We start from the raw sequence: 17,293 nt of genomic DNA, 5'->3' as shown, positions 1-17,293 counted from the left end.
TTTCCATCTAATTTCCACAATAAAAATGAATGTTATTCAATAGCAAGATCACTCAAATGTGAAAACATTCCATGTAGGCCTGCAGCAATGAAACAGGTTTATCTTGTGCACAGTCCCTGAAACTTAGAGGATACAATTTTACAGCATTATACAGCAATTAACACGCTGTTGACTTGCAAAGAACTTAACCTCTCTATGTGCAGACGAAGTCCTGTCTTTTTTGTGTGTGTGTGTGGTATGGGTTTGTTCAGATTCATAGCACCACCTGTTGGCTTGGGACTGCTGTGCATTGCTTGAATTCGCTTTCTGCCAGAAGTGAAAGCTCTGATACCATTTCCATGCACTGTGTGGCAGAAGTAATGCTGAATGCCAATGCACAGTGCATTCTTGTAATGACATTTCCTCTAAAGCTTTGTGTCACTGCCTCAGAATATGAAATTAAATGATTTTTTAATTATTATTATTATTATTTAATTTAGACTCCTTGAATAAGACTTCCAAAATGGTTCAGGTTATTCATAACCACTTCCTGAGATTCATCTAAAATAATGTAAAACTTAAACATGTTCTGTAAGGATTTGTTCTGGCAATGCAGTGAACACCTGTAGCGTGTGTTGGCACCAGTGGATGCTATGGCGGTGGCAGTGAGTGGTGGCCAGCTATGCCTTCAGCCTCAGGGAGGGTTAGGCTGCAGGGACACAGAAAGGGAGATAGCCAGGTCCTCGTTTGGAGGAGACTTGGGGCATCCTTTTCAGCCTTGTTAGAAGGTACAAACAGCCAGTGCTTTGTTGAGACTGCCACGAGAGAACGTCTGTGTGTGAGTGCTGCAGGGAGCTGAGGAGCTGACATCCCTTACTGCTGCAAATCAAGCTACCTATCAAGGCACCTGCCTCTACAAGCCCACTGAATATAAAAATATCTTGACATTTGCAACATCTCCAAATGTCACATGGTGCAGCCATCACTCTGCGTGGACAGGAAAAGAAAAGTTAAGAAGAGAGGAAAGTCGAAGGAGATGAGCACAAGTAGCAGTGTACTCACTTGTATGGAGTATCCTGAATCAGGTTTTCATCTTGAAGGGTTAGCAAGAGCAGGGATGTGTAGGAGAGAGTAGATTTGTTCTCAGCACAGCCATTGACTCTAATGGGTTACCCATGCAAATCCTCCGCATGGCGTGAAGAGAATAAATCTCTGCATGTAAAGCCTTTGTGCAAGAATATTTGTTAAATACAAAATAGTGTGAAATCAATTGCAACAGCCTTCAACCTTCCTAATCTTTTATCTACCATTATATATGGGTTTTCTTCTGAAATCATAAGCTGAAATCATTGCAGAAGGAATTTATGGGTTGAAGTTGGAATACGTGGCTGGGCTCTGGGGTGTTTGTGGCTCAGTATTCAAGTTGGATTCTGCAAACTTCTGGTTTTTTTACTCTTACTGGTTGGAGCTTTGTACCAAACTAAGCTCTAAAAGCTACTCAAATTTGAAATGCTTCCTTATAAACATGAGCTAGAATTTTTTAAGCTCTCGCTGATCTTCTTGTAGAGCCAAATTTCAGTCCTATTGAAGTTGCTAGGAATTCTGCCCAAGAGATCAGCTGGATCCCAGCAAGGTTTGTGCATACATTTGATGCTGAGTGTGTGATGGAACCAAATGTAGTGGAAACGTGTCCCAGATGGAAACTCTGGGTGGATATGGTCCAGGAGAAACCTGCCTGTAGCACCTGCTGTCACTAGAGCAAAAATCCCCTTCTTTTCTTCCCTGCTTCTCAAGCACACTTCTAATTATTGCAAAATACATTTTGAGGAATGTAATGAAGAGCTCTGTTTTACGTGCTAGAAATTAGAGAATAACTCCCTAGATACCTCAGTTCTTGAATGCTCAGTCATTTTGCAGGTGTCCTGGCCTTGTTAGAGAAGCAGGCTGTTTTCAGGTGCATCCAACGATACCAAAGCTGCAATGCTGTGACGTTTAGCACTGCCACACTGCTTTGAGAATTTGCAAGGATCACTGGAAAAGGAGCAAAGGTTCCGTTTGGGTTCCTGCCTGTGCTTTCTGTGCAGGCCTTAAGAAAATCCAATAAGGCTGCACTTGGGAACTGTGGTTTCTCTCATTTTTGCACCAAACTTATAGTTTCTTGTAGTTGTAAAGTAGGCCCTTCAGATACAGATTTTTTTAGAGCACAGTAAGAAAAGCTGATGCTCCATCCTGCTTGTCTGAGGGACTGCAAAAAATAAACAGCCTGACATTAATCACTAATTAATTAGTGATATTAGTTAATAAGCTATTGAGCTTCGTGGTTCTTCTTTGGAGTGTTTGCTGTTAGAACACTACACCCCATGTACAACCTGCAAGTCAGCTTACACATTAGGGAGGTGAGGGACAAGATAACCTGGGGATTACAGGTATGAAAAATGTAACAGGTTATTGTACACAGTGACTTCCTGAGTTATAATGAGTTTTGCTCCCAGGTAAGAAGCTTTTGAAGTAATGTACAAATTGTCTTAATTGCTCTCCTGTCCTTAAACAATGCCCCTTGTTTTCACAGGCCGATGCTGGCTGGATGCTCTGGAACTTGCCCTGAGTTGCTCCAGCCTCTTCCAGCTCAGTGCCTCCAAACAGGGAAAGGATGGAGAAATGAATGGCTCAAGCGATTCTGCATATGCAGGGCTCAACAACAGCTTGCACACAAGCACTATCTCAGACCAGGACTTCTTCCAGTAAGATGCAGCTCTCACTACTTAACACACAGAGAGAAAGGTGTTGTGTGGGTCATGCTTGGGCAGCCTGTCAACTTTAGCTTTACATAGCCAGAGCCCACTAAGGAGACCTGTATAAAAAAGCCTGTGTGTTCTTCTGCAGCATCCATCCACAATTCTGTGGGTTTGGAGATATAGAATCTGTTGTCACCTGGGCTTGGGAGGAACCTCAGTTGATTTCATGTACACAGTAAGCAATTTTCTTCTGTATGCTTCTTGAACCAAAATGCTGTCTGAAGGTAGTACCATGAAAATGACCTGCCTGAGTAAAAACTGCAGTCTAGCCACTGAGGCAGACCCATGGTTAGGTAGGCACAATCATTTACTGTGTCTGTTGACTAGCACGTAAGGCTCTGAGTCTGATCTGGTTTTTAATAATGTGTTCTCTTTGCTAATAATACAGTGCCATAGTCAGCAGTGTGCACGCACTGCATCCTTAGTTTTATAATTACTTTCTCTCTCTACAGGGGGTTTGTGTGGTTTCCAATTTCCTCCATTATACATCAGATAAATTTTTACACGAAGGAAAAAATGTGCCCTATTTATATTCCTAGTAATGCTGCAGCATTTTGGGAAAACTCATGTCAAAGCTGTATAAGCACTTAGAAAAGGCTTTATCTGCTGCTTATAGATAAATAGACAAGCTCAGAAATAGCTCAGAAATGGTGTAGATACTTGGCCCTTGGAGTGGGAACTGGGAGATGTAGTGTCTATTTCTAATTTTGCTGATAGGAATTTGACTTTAAGGGCTCACAACTATGCACCACTGATTAGACAGTTTTTAGGGTACCAACACTTGCAGTTTGCGTGGATGATGTCTCACAGAGTGGAATCTCACCTTGAGGTGGTTTTCTTCTGCACTGTAACAGCAGCAGGGATCTGAGTCTTCTGCAGACTCTAGAGCTACCTCTGGTGCCATGGGACCTAAGCTGCGTGGCAGCGTTCTGGTCTGGCCTTGATTTGAAAGGGCTCTTGTATTCCTGGGGTGCAGTTTGTTGTTAGTTTTGTTGTTGCTGTTTAAGCAAGAACTTGAAGAAGAGCTTTTCTGAGGAGCAATGGGTGAAGAGAAGGAAATTGGATGTACTGCTAGGGTGTCTGCATTGCCCTTGTACTTGAGCCAATCGTGCCGTTTTTCTTGGGCACCTTCTGTAACACCTCACTTTCTCCTTGCTGTGCTTGCTGTGAATGCAGTGGCCTTTTCTTAATCTGATGGTTGAGTGTATAGAAGTATTAATACCAAAGTGGGGCCTAAAGCACTGACAACTTACAGCCAGACCTATGGCTTCTGAAAATGAAGAAGATTGAATTAAAACTGTGCTGAAGTGTTTCTTCTCTAACGTATGATACATAAGTGACATTTAAGTGGTGCCTGTGCTTCACCACTTAGTGATTAAAAGCCCTCTTGAATGGGGCTCAGCAATAGCACACTTGGCAGAGTTTTTAGCAGAATAGGGTACCCACAATTGGAACCAGATCTTTCTGACAAATTGATCTTAGCTGAGTCTGGTTCAGTCTGGGGGTTTGGCATCTGATTGTCTGGACAATTCATTCTCCTTTCTGAGTTGTACCACTGGCTTTAATGTGTACGCAGACTTTGTGCAATGCTTAAGGCCCTGTGGGACAGGAGAATGACTTTCCGTTTAAATGAGGGAAAAATAAAACCAAAACCTGAGCAAAGCATTTTTGGTTTGCCACTGACGGTGGCTTCTTCACGGGGATTCAATCATTCTAATTAAATGCCTTCCCTACAGGGAGTCAGACCAATTAAATTGGCACGCTGCTGTTAAGGGGGGCAGTTAATTACATTTAAATCTATCTTCAGATTAGCCAAACTACTCTGTCAAGGAAACAAAAAGAAAAAAAAGGAAGATGGTGGATATTATAGAGAGAACAAAGCCCAAGAGAACTGGCAGAGGCGAACCCTCCCTTGAGCCAAAGCTGCATTTGTCTGCTGGCTGCTTTGCTGCTGGGAGAGAAGTCATTTTTATACGGTGTTTTTGAAATATGTCCTTAGCAGCATGAAGGGGAAAGTACTGTGGAAGTTGTGCCTCCGAATCAAAGGCTGAAGTACATTGCAAACCTGTGATTTTTAGACAAGAAACCTTTAGGACATCAGGTACTCTTCGTGTGAAGCTGTGTTTCTTGATGCTTCCACGTCTCACAATCCCAGGAGTCTGGCTTGTTTCCTTGTTTGATGGGAGCCAAAGTTATTTTTTTGCTTTGTGTAGGTGAGCAATACTAAACACAAAAAAGTCCTGGTCACTGACTGAAGTTTCCAGGAACTCTTCTGGAAAGTAAAGCACCCATGTAAGGCAGGTCCAATATGCTGAAACAGTACATTAGCTGTGAAAGATGCCAAGCCATTCATGCTCACAAATAAAATGGGAATTTGCTCTTGACTTTTAGTATATTCATTCCTTCCCAGCTTTTCGAACCAGGTCCAAATAACACTGGAAGCCTCTGTGAGACCTTAACATTGATTTTAGTTCAAGCTCACAGGTTGGATTTTGTTTTTCACATATTGTACGTGTTTACTGATAATTCTGTTTGAAGGAGTAGAAGTTCTGACTCCACTTCAGCATCTCAAACTTGTTCCTCAGAATGAGGAGCATCTGTTTTCCTTTAGTTCCCTGGAGCAGCTCCTTGGCTCTGGGATGTGAAGTCTTGCCCTGTTTGTGGCTGAAGAATAATCCTGCACAGAGGAGTATGATTTCATGCCAGTTTAATCTCCCTTTGGATTAAATCTGAAATCTTTTAAAGAAATATTTTTGCAAAAGAATTGAGGTGGGAAGAAAGTATAGAGGAATCCAAGACAGTCATTTGCTCCAGTGAAAATTCAAATATCCTGCAAATGTGAGGCAGATGAATCTTAAAAACATATACTCTCCTTACTAACATGAAATAAAAACATGCTTCTTCTGAGCTGTGAACCATAAGCCTTATAATAAACATTTTCAAGCGTGCACATTCCATGGAGAAAACTTTAGGTGAGGGCGCATAGCAACCACACACCAAAACTCACATATTTAACTGATAATTGAAGAATGAAGGAGTAAATTTGGTTTTGAGTGGTCCACAACTAATGCTTGCCCTACCACTGAGGATGTATCTGTGCCAGGGAATCCTGGGATAACTGCCCTGAGAGATCTCACCTTTTTGTTTCTTTGTTATGTTAAACTGGTGCACATGCTAGACTGCAGGATGCGCTGTATTCAGCTATCAGTCATTACACCTGCGGGTCACTGCCTATTACAAAGGAGTGAGATCCTGGCACTAAAGTGACAGATACGTAATGTCTAATAGCAAGTTATTAGAGCTGGAGTATAGCAGTCACTGACTCTCTGATCTGTGATTGTAGGTTTGTTGTAAATAAAACTAAAAATTGAAAACATTGTAGTATATATTGTATACATAGATACGTATGCAAATGGAGTTAAAAGGTTTTCCAAAGGCACAGAAGGCTGTAGATGACATTTCCAAAAGAACTCAGCCTGCTGGGCTCCTGTGGGAGCTGAGCTGTGACTATCACAATGTGGCTTGATTCGTGTGGTAAAAATCATGAGCTTGTTTAAGTGTGTAGTTGGAAGCTGAGATCCTCTGTAAAGCTGATGGCAATTCTGTGTCCTGACTCATTTTTTTAAACCTATCTGTAAGTAGCACTGTCTATTTTCTTAAAACAATCAGCAAATAAACAAAAACACTCAGAAAAGGACCAAGAGGGTTCAGCATTAATCTATAACCAAAACTGGGATGTGCCCAGAAGAGACAAAGAACTGGTATGTAGTGAGGAGAGAAAGCTTGCTTTGAGAAGGAGGTGGGCTTCAGGAGGTAACAAAGCTCTTCGAGATCCAGGGTCTGTTTAGATCCTCTGAAACACCTGGTAAATGCTGAAATTCTTCTCTTATTGTTCCATCTGAGCAATTTTGCATGAGGACTTAGGTAAGAAATTTTCAGAGGAAGATGTGAGAAGCATCTGCAATCTGAACTAGGCTGTGGTAGGGCTGTGTGTGCAAAGATGTGTCTGAACAGGGAGAGCTGAATGCTGTGCTAAGTCTCCCTTAGACAAACAGGCATTTAGTGAATTCTATTCAGGGTCTAACTTCTATCTAATCATGTTTGTTACCTGCTGCAGAAACTGCATCTGCTTTTTCAGATGGAGATGCTACATGAGAGAGAAATTTTAGCTCTATCTTTATTCTATAAGACCTGTGTCATTGAGCATGAAACTTACTGCTCCTACCATGCTTTTCCATGATGCTACTACAGTCGGAGTATTCTTGCTACATGCAATTGTCCAGTGCTTGCTTCGAACTGAGTGCTTCCATACACCATTATCTGAGGTTGACCTGTGTGGTTTTTTGTGACAATCCTTCCTTCTATTGATTTTTGAATTGGCCTTTTCTAATGTAGGGCTGACTTAGGACCACCATCTGCTGAAATAAAGTAGCAGTAATACTGAAAAGAAAATGCATTTCATAATTTCATATTTTTCCCATATGCTATGCTCTTCTAATTTGTTTCTGTACGAGGAAGAATGTCTCCTGATTCACACTTCAGTTCTGCACTCAGCAGCATGCAGTTGTTAGTGGGTGCTCTGTATCCTTCCGTATGTGGGCTCCTGCACAGAGTGGGTGGCAATTTGCATAAGGGCAACTTAATGGAGCTCCATGGCAGATTTTTCCAAGTGCCATTCAGAGAGCAGCAGAGTTTTGGTTGCAAATGTCTCACCGTTTCTGTGATAAAACCCTGCTATTCAGAAAACCAGCTCCTTGGGCTCTCCTGGGCTGCAAACCCCATTTTGAGTCCTGGGAGGTGTTTTCACCTATCTAAAAGGCCTGAAGTAATCTGGCTCTGAGCTCATACTGAAGTGAGTAATGAACTGTGTGTTTCAGTTTGAACGATTCAGCCCTGGAGAACCACCACCAGTTGGAAAATGATGCTTTTTCAGACAAGTCTGAGAGAGACAATGTGGAAGAATCAGAGAATGAAACCCATGAGAACAGCCAGAAGACAAATGAAAGCGAGAGCGATCAGTCAGAAATCCATGTAGAGGTTTCTCCAGGAGTGAAAGGGACAACTTATGTTGAACAGATCGATGAGGAATTTGGGGAGGTAAAGGAGAAAAAAAATCATTTTAACCACTGCCTGATCCTTTGATATATCTCTGTTCGTAATATTTGTTATCTAGCCTTTTAGATGCGTGGCAGTTAAGAATCAGCTTTGTGAGTTCCAGTGTTTTACAGATAAAGCAATGTACAGCTTTCTGCTAAATTATGTTGAATTATCCTGTGCTCTAATAATTACGCATTATGAACAGCAGCTCCACTACTGAGCTTTGGCATGTCTCCAGCACCAACGATTGCTTTAACCAGTTATTGCAGTAAAGAGCCACATAGCTTTGGCACAGTGCTTTATGGAGCCAGCAGGAGGGGGAATTATTATTCTGGGCATGTGTCCTGGCCAATTAGGATGCTCAGTCCTGGCATGGTACAAAATATGATCATTTCCTTTTTTTTTTATTATTATGCATGAGAGATCCTTTCTGTGTGTCTTAATGGAGTATTTGGACCGCCTGATTCCTAAATGATCATTTCTCATAGGAAAGCCATTTGTCGTGTCTGTTAATACCAGGAGGATGCATTTCTGTTCCATATAAGAGCCTTTATTAGCTAGGTGTCACTGACACCTCTAAGAAAGGCAGCAAGGGAACAACTGAGGGAAGCCAGCACATTATAGGGTGAGAATCAGTGCATGCAGGCAGCAGATGAGCCCTTCTCCAGCACCGGGAGTGCTCTGAGTATTCCCTTGTCTATGTCCTTGCTTCAAAGAAAGTCACTTTCCTAGAAAGCTGTTTCTTTCCTGTGTGTGTTTGCTGGGGTTATAGGCATCAGGGCTGAAGTGCAATCCCCCGCTATAGAAACTGTGCTTGGAAACAGAACTACTGACCAGAGACACCAAGAAAACCTCGCTCCCCCTCAGATCCCACCCAGACACACAGAAAAAATGACTGGGTCCAGCCAAAAGATTCTGAATATAGCTGAGGAACAGAGCAACAGCAAAATAAAGGCAATCTTAATTTCTATCAGCTGCTGATCCTTAGGGGACATTTTTCCATTTGAAAACTTGCCCTGAAAGTATCAGTAGTGCAGGTGTTTTGTTGTTTTGTTGTTTGATGGAACCTAAGAGTGGTGCTTGTGCGAGACAAAATGGTCTCTACAGCTTTGCTTAAAAATAAAAGCACTGCAGTGGTGACAGCAACACACAAAAAAGTAAATTGTGTGCAGTGATGCAGTTTACTGTGGGCTCAGCTGTATCAAGTTAAATATGTTCCAATTAATGACATCACCTGGCTTTTTAAGCTGACTTTGCCTCTCTCTGAGTACAGTTCATGTTCGAAGTATCACAACACGTGCTGTCACTGTTAAATGTGCAGCACAGCTATGCAAGCTCATTTGAAAGATGTATATATGTACATCTGTATGCACTGGGAAGGCGTGTGCTTGTGCATCTGTGTGGGTGTATGCACCAGCCCTGCCCTGATTGCAGTAAGAGTTTGCAGGCAGAGACAGGTGTCAGAGATTGCAAAAGTTGGCTTAGAATATAAAAAGACAGCTCTTCAATAGGTAGACTGATAACAACATCAAAAAGAACCCCTCTTATTTTAGTTATAAGAAAAAGGGTTATTGAGAGTGAGGTATTTGAGGGAAAAGCAAATTTGAAATGTCCTGAGATTATTCTCATGCTCCAGTCCTTCCTTTTTCTTCCCTCACATCCTTCCCTTCTGCAGTGACTTTCTGTGTAACACCTAATACAACAGGGCATTAGTTTATGTTACCAATACACGCACACTTGAAACCTGGATAAACCATGGAGGTTCAGGCAGGCTCATACATATTATAAACTCTAGAAGATGCTGTGGTACTGCGTTCTTTGATGGTTTCCACACCTTGGAAGTTCAAGCTTGTATTGCATCAGACTGTCACAAGAAGAAAGGAACGGGAAGGGAGAAGCAATGAAATGAGAAGAGCTATGTTGTTCCCCACTCTGAAGCTCCCCACAGCCTACAAGTTGTTTTAGTATATTTGTGCTGATTCATAACAAAAAATGAGTCTTTTCCTGAACAAGAGTGTGCTCCAGAAATGGAGATTTGCCCTTTTTCTGTAGGAATCTCTTGCCTAAAAATGGTAGAGTTCCTAATTACAGTAATTCTCTTTCACTGTTAAATTCTGGTGGCTAGGATGGGCATTAGACAATAGTCCAGAATAATCAACAACTGCATTAAAATGACATTCATTTCTCAAAGTTTAATTTTTATTCTCTAAGAATGCCTTGAAAGGCCCCTTCCCTCATGTTTTAACTCACAGAATCATAAAATCACAGAATCATTAAGGTTGAAAAAGACCGCTAAGATAATCTAATCCATCCATCAGCCTGTCACCACCATGCCCACCGGCCATGTCCTTCAGTGTGACCTCATGTAACTCCATGTTGAGCTACAGAATTATAACTGAAACCACAATGTAATCGTCAACAGTGTATATTATTTTTCCATGGGGACTGAGCAGTGCTGGGGGAGATGTAGTCTGTGCCCTCAACCTGTCAGTGGCATCTTTGCTGCATCAATCGTACTATTCTGACTTATTTTGAACTTGGGGGACTGCTTCAGTTCTCTGTTAAGTACTCACCTATCTCCTATTTTTTTTTCTACACATATAGCAGGGTAAATCTTAAAGTCCCTCATTTGCTGAGAATGGGAACAGGACTTGTTGTATACACCTCCAGGTCCCAGTGTTGCTGTCACACTCTTGGGCACACCCACGCCTCCAAATCTCAGATTGGCACATCACATAACGCAGTCTCAAGGGGTGTGCAGGCAGCTGCTCGGGGCTGAGCACAGTGGATGTGCTGCCCTCTCCTTGGGCTTTTACAGCTTTTACAGAACTCCAGGGCTCTCTGTAGCTCTCCCTTTAGTGCTTGGGGATTCTCTTCACCTAGGCCACAGCTGATGTTTTTTGCTGTGCTCAACATGCACACTTCCACCAGACCAAGTATGCCTGCACGAGTCTGAAGCATCTAAGTAAATGTGCCTGCAGGAAGTGGTTTTCTTGTTTCTGCCCTGAGCTTCCATTTTCTCGTTATAGACAGGTGAATCATCTCAAACAGAAACTGTCTCTGAGGAGAACAAGAGCCTGATGTGGGTCCTGCAGAAGCAGCTACAGCCTGGCATGGATCTGTCTCAGGTGGTGCTGCCCACCTTCATCCTGGAGCCACGCTCATTCCTGAACAAGCTCTCCGATTACTATTACCATGCTGACCTGCTTTCCCAGTAAGCAGTGCAAGCCTGCCTGGTGTGGGCGCGTCACTTGTCTGTGTGAAAATGTGTTAGCTTGAAGCTGGGTGTGCTTGTGCAGTCAGAAGGACTCGAATAACACACTGGAATTCCATGTCAGACAATTCAGGCTCTGGCTGCAGTGACTTTTGCTAGATGGACTGCTGCCCACGGAAGGCAAGGAAACAGTTAAATTCCAGACAAAATTGCTTTGGCACAGCACTCCTTTCCACGCCTTCCCAGGGGATTCAGCTCGTTTCTTTGAGCATCTCACAGCAGAGCTGTGCCACCTTGTGGTGTACAGAGGAGTACTGCACAGAGCAAACAGAATTGTCAGCGTTTCTGTCCCCAGAAGCAGCACGATTTTGTTGGTAGATAAACATGAAGTATCTTTTAACATGACAGCACAGAGACCTGCTGGGAGCACCAGAGTAGAAAATTGAAAATGCTATTCTTGCAGATAGGACCATTTTTCTCAATGAGATATGCTATATTAATTTTAAAAGCAGTGCGTGCAGTATTCAACTAGTGTTCACTAGTCACTTCTGTTTATTCCAGTGCCTCTGGATAATTTTAGGACCATGGTATTTTCAAACTTTTATGGGGGGTATTTGTGACATGTGATGTTAAGTAAATGGTCCTTCACAGTGCTGAGATCTGGGAAAAAAAAAAAAAAAGTTTGAAGGCTTTCTTTAATAAATATGTTTGTGGTACAGTTGCTCTTTCTAAGTGGATTTTGCAGTAACTTAACCTCGTAGATTTCCAAATCTGCCTAAATGGTTGGAAATACCAGGACACCTTCCACGTCATCTCTGAGTGGAGAAGGGCTGGATGAGACAACCTGAAGGTTGTATGAAATCTCAAAGGATTGGGATTAGCCATGTAGCACAAAAGCTTCAAAGGCCTTTGATTTTTGATAAGAATTTTTATTTTTATGACTCACACAGTACTATTAGCAGGAAGTAGAGTGTCAGTCAGTAGAGCGTCAGATAGACGCCTTTTCCTCTGTCAGCAGCACAGAAGTTACTTCCATTTAGTACTAGGGAAGAGCTATTGAAGTTAAGATCATTGTACTGGTATAAAATAAATATGATGTGTGAATAGTCTAGGAAGCATGCAAGTAACCTTGTTATGTTCTGCCCTGCAGGGCTGTCCTTGAAGATGACCCATACAGTCGAATGAAGCAAGTTTTGAGGTGGTATCTGTCTGGCTTCTACAAAAAGCCAAAGGTAAAAGAATGCATGAAGTTACGGTTGTAATGAACACTGAAATCTCCTATTGTTTTGTGTTTCCTCATTGCCTTTCCTTTGGCACTTCACCTATGTTGTTCAGAAGACTCTGACAATTCATTTAAAACGAATAAATAAATAGTGTTTGTTAACCTAAGAGCTTTTGCATCGGGCAGTTAGAAGACAAAACTGATTGTCAATAGACAATAAATCCTTAGATGCAGGAGTTTGCATGCCTGTGAGTACTTCAGTGTCATGTTTCCACATCAGTGTTTACCTGCTGCATGTAGTAACAGGATCAATAAGGTCTGATCATCTTGTAAGGCTTTGATCAGGTAACGTCAGAGATTAAGATGGTGAGAGCAGCAGATTAATCCATGGCTTGGGTGTAGAAATTTAGAGCAGGAGAATGTACGAAACAATAAGAAAATTATTACCTTACTTTGAGGCCTTCTTTGTAAAGTTGGATAGCATATCTTCATTAGTAGCAGATTTTGGTTGCTTTCTTTTTCAGGGAATAAAAAAGCCATACAACCCTATTCTTGGAGAGACATTTCGCTGCTGTTGGTTTCACCCTCAGACAAACAGTCACACGTTTTACATCGCAGAACAGGTGAGTCACTTTATTTGGCTGTCAGGAGTTGCAGGCAGAAATCCACTTAAACTTCCATCTGTAGGAACACTCATCTCGTTCTGTGAGAGGAACTTGAAGTTTTGTTTAGACATCCAGAGTGGGAAGTGTTAAAAACTAGCTACTGATTTTTTTCTTTTTAGATTTTCTGAGATTAATATGAGCTCTGGCAGGCACTCAAGAATATAAAAGCAGTTGTCCCATCTATAACTTCAGTCTCTTCAGTGGTAGACCTCTGTCATGGAATTCTTCTTCAGTGTTTTCTTATTTTTAAGAAAATATTGTTGTGGGATATGATGCCACTGTCAAAAGGGACATAAAATGGATAATCAAGTCCTGCGTTCTTTTATTTCTAAACTTTTAATAGTGATCTTAACAGGACTAAGTAGAGGTCTTATCTCCATATCTTCTAAGGTAAATTAAAGGCAGTATTCACAAGGAAACTAACCTGACAACATGTAGTTTCAGATTTATATAGTTCAGATTTCAGTTAATTAAGGACTTTCTATTACACGTACTTTCTTTTTCTCCATGTTTAATCAAAGCTTTTTTGTTGTTTGGTTGGTTTGTTTTGCTTTGTTTTCTTCAGTCACTGCATCCATGTCAGGGAGGTTGAACAGATGTTCCCAATAAATTCTGCACTATCATTTATTGTGTTGAAAATCTGATAGCGTACAGTGCAGCCTAAAGCAATCTCAAATGCATAAGGAAAGGAAAAAGTAACATGGGGGAGAAAAGCTGCAGAGGAGCTCTTTCTCCCAGATGTAACTTTTCCATCATGTTAACATAAACATGAATAGGGCTCAGAGGAACCTGATCAGTTCTGTGGTCTCTGTTCTACACTTCCCCTGGGTGTGTGCATCACCTCCTGAAGACTCTGCTTAACTTGTCAAAACTACTCACCTCTGCCTATTTTTGTTCCAGGTCTCTCATCATCCACCAGTGTCAGCTTTTCATGTCAGCAATAGGAAGGATGGGTTCTGCGTTACTGGCAGCATTCTAGCTCGATCCAAGTTTTATGGTAAGACACTGATCGTAGCCACCTTCCAAGTAACACAGTAGCACTGTTGGCTTTTTGTTTGTTTGTTTGTTTGTTTTTCCAATCACTTGTGACTATGTTGAGAGTTAAGGACAAAAAGTGCTTAAAGCATCTACCACGATGCCCTGATTCACTCTCTTAGCTCTCCTGGGTTTTCTCCTTTTCTGCCATTTCAGTGAGAAATCACACTAATGTTTGCTTTAAACAAATATATCAGACAGAAATCTTGACAACTTTAAAGAACTGGTTTTCAGAAAGCAAAGGTTTATAAGGATGTGTGGACACTCAGCTGTCTAGTTGTCTTCATATGCTCACGGGTGAGACATTTTATAGCTTTCTGATCATCCAGGTGACTTTTGCAACAGTTGTTGGTATACAAGTTAACTTCTTGATTTATCTAGCTCCTAGATTTCTGAGAGTCTCAGCCTAGGACTTCAGAATGCCTTCGACTCTTAATCTTGCTATCCTCCAGAAGGACAGTACAACTGTAGGCTCTGAAACAGTGTTGCTATTTAAAATAGTTTTCTGTTTAGACAAACACCTTTTATGTACTATCTTCTAGCAATTGTATTTGCTGAAACAGCTGTTAACAGTCATTTATGTCTTTCTGGTGAAGTTATTTGTTATTTGGGATCCTATGTATTAGAGAAGTTGTGAGAACAGAAACACCTGAAAGAGTTCTAGAGCATCAGAACTGCTTTCTTCTGTAGTGCACCCCCCCAGTGTCTTACTTTATCTAAGCTCTTTCTGTAACATGGGCTGAATACCAGAGCAAACGAAGGTTTTGCAGTTTCATTACAACTGCATGCCTTCAACTGTGAATGATTTATCAGGTCCTGAACTACTGCCATCTCATGTCACTCCTGTCATTAGTGTCCTACATTTAAGTATACATATTTTCCCAGTGTGGGATAAGATGGATGACCCTGTATATCAAGAATTTTTTACATAAATGATTTTGTCCCTTTGAATTCCAGGTAACTCACTTTCTGCATTGCTGGATGGGAAGGCAAGGCTTATGTTTCTAAGCAGAGGGGAAGATTACATATTAACAATGCCATATGCTCACTGTAAAGGTAAGTTAAGACTGTTCAAATAGGAAGCAAACAGAACAGATAACTTAGTACTGTGTGGACTAATTGCTCTGGTTCTTCTTCCATTTGTAACACCTCAGACTGCAGGAATTGGGAGCCCTAGGAAGTGGTGGTTCTGTGCACGAGTCATAGTGCTCAGCAGAGGACTGGTAATCCTGACAAGTATTTTTGCTTTGTTTGCACAGAGTTGAGGACAGAATTTGACTTGCTCTAAGTTAGTTTTAACACTATGTAAAAACTAAGAAGTACTCTGTGTGCACTGCAGATAAAGTGAAGGTGAAAAGAGCATTTCCAAGCTTCTAAGGATATATTTTTTAACATAGAAATTAATATGCTTTCTGAATTTTTGAAAATAAAGGATTAAAAATTCCTGACTTCACTTCTGCTTTCTTCATTAACCTATGATATTTCCCAGCACACCAGTTTTCTCCATGAGGCTTGGTACTTGTCACTGTGCATGAGTACAGTATTATCTTATCTCTACTGAGCATAATGTGCTCTGAAGCCCAAGGGATGGCTGCTAATTGATTCGCTGCTGTAACTTTGCATTTAGAATCTTAGAAGCACAGACTAGCTCAGGTTGGAAGGGAAATTAAAGCCCAGGCGGTTCCAACCCTGTGCTGTGGGCACCATTGCACCTACCTGATCAGGCTGCCCAGGGCCCCATCCAGCCTGGCCTTGAACACCTCCAGGGGTTTCTCCTTAGGAAGCTAGCCTCGGTGGCATTGAAACCGAAGTAATAAATCACTCTTGTGATTTGATCTAATTTTGCTTTCTGCATATTTTTCATTCTGCCTTGTAGATCTGTATGCTAATCTTTACAGACAGTATCGCAACCTGAGAGCAGTAAATTCTTCAAATTATGTTCTCTGTGAACTCCTCGTGGGTACAAAGCTTTTTTGTTGTTGATTTTTCTTTTTCTACAAATAACCTTTTCAGAGAAAGGTAAATAGGCATACATTCAGAAAACAGGTCATTTTAGTTGAGGTTTTTCATATTTTTCCTTCTTTCCCTTTCAGGATTTTTATATGGTACCATGACAATGGAGCTTGGAGGGAAAGTTTCCATTGACTGTGAGAAAACTAACCACAGGGCAGAACTGGAATTCAAGCTTAAGGTAAGAGACATCATGAACCCCTTTTGAATTTTTCTGCCCTGTACAGCAGGTGAGTTTGGCCACACACACCCCGTTATTTCTGTACCATAAATGCATGTATCCACCAAGGGGTGTCCTACCCTTAGAGGAGACATCGTCACTCAGTCAGTCATGTCTACTACAGTTTGATGGCACTGAGTAAGCCTGAGTTATACCTGACTTGTTTGCTGCCAGCTGACTGGCTGCTGGCCAGACTTTTGGCAGTGACAGTGTGGCTTCTGTTTTGAAAGGTACAGTTGTCTTTGGTTACAAAATACAGTGAGATGTGCAAACTATTTTGAGGCGAGTCAGGATGTGGAAGTTCAGTGTAGCTCTCCAGTTACTGTCACACATGTACTCGTACCTAGCAGGCATTAAAATGAAGTGTACAAGGCTGCAGGAACTGGCCTCGATGACAGGGAAGAGCCCAATTTGAGTGTCTGATTTTGAGTGGCTGTCACACTGAAGAACTGTACTGCACTGAATTATTCACGTAGCAGTTCTGTCCCCCAGAAAGCAATCCATCATATGCAGATAAAACGGAGACACGTTCAGATATTTCTTTAGTTACTTGTGTTATAATTTGGGAGAGATAGTTATGACATCTTTTCTTGGATAGCTAACTTACTTTCTAAGGAGCATCTGTTTCTCTTCTGTTCCAGCTATTTCTTGCCTGTGCATAAAATGAAACATGGCAAACAGGGAGCAGGGCTTTATAGTTGCAACATTAGCTGACATAAATGTGGGAAATTTTGGGAGGTAGGTAATTGTTCTGCAGAGACTGCATCTTTCTGGGAGCATAAAAGATTATGTGAAAGCATTATTGAATGTAGCAGGTAAAATGCCTGATGTGGGTGGCAGAAATGGAAGAACCAGACACAGGATCACTGCAGTTTCCTGTGTTTGGCAGACAGGAAGTGAGGGGAATTTTGCATTGTTCTGAGAATCTTTTCTTTGACTTTGGAAATACCCTTTTCATTGTTGTTTTGTTTTGTTTGTTTATTTGCTACTGCTTCTTCACACTAGACATTTAACACAAATGAAGCTGTCTGCAGTGGCTCACTGCTGTTGCTTTCC

At 41.5% G+C, this 17,293-nt stretch overlaps 1 protein-coding gene across 1 annotated transcript in view; it reads left to right on the top strand.

The window, feature by feature from the left end:
• Window positions 1-17,293, top strand: part of OSBPL5 (oxysterol binding protein like 5) — an 83,946-nt gene that overhangs the window by 59,155 nt on the left and 7,498 nt on the right. The window contains exons 8-15 of the mRNA XM_065755221.1: window positions 2,549-2,720; window positions 7,652-7,871; window positions 10,901-11,085; window positions 12,236-12,317; window positions 12,832-12,930; window positions 13,873-13,969; window positions 14,965-15,063; window positions 16,101-16,198. Coding sequence (XP_065611293.1) covers window positions 2,549-2,720; window positions 7,652-7,871; window positions 10,901-11,085; window positions 12,236-12,317; window positions 12,832-12,930; window positions 13,873-13,969; window positions 14,965-15,063; window positions 16,101-16,198 — 1,052 coding nt within the window. The remainder of the gene's footprint in view (window positions 1-2,548; window positions 2,721-7,651; window positions 7,872-10,900; window positions 11,086-12,235; window positions 12,318-12,831; window positions 12,931-13,872; window positions 13,970-14,964; window positions 15,064-16,100; window positions 16,199-17,293) is intronic.

The sequence above is a fragment of the Cyrtonyx montezumae genome, unplaced genomic scaffold (assembly GCF_038088225.1).
Source record: "Cyrtonyx montezumae isolate F1298 unplaced genomic scaffold, pur_monq_1.0 scaffold_10, whole genome shotgun sequence".
Classification (NCBI taxonomy): Eukaryota; Metazoa; Chordata; class Aves; order Galliformes; family Odontophoridae; genus Cyrtonyx; species Cyrtonyx montezumae.
This window is presented reverse-complemented; position numbering and strand designations above follow the sequence as displayed.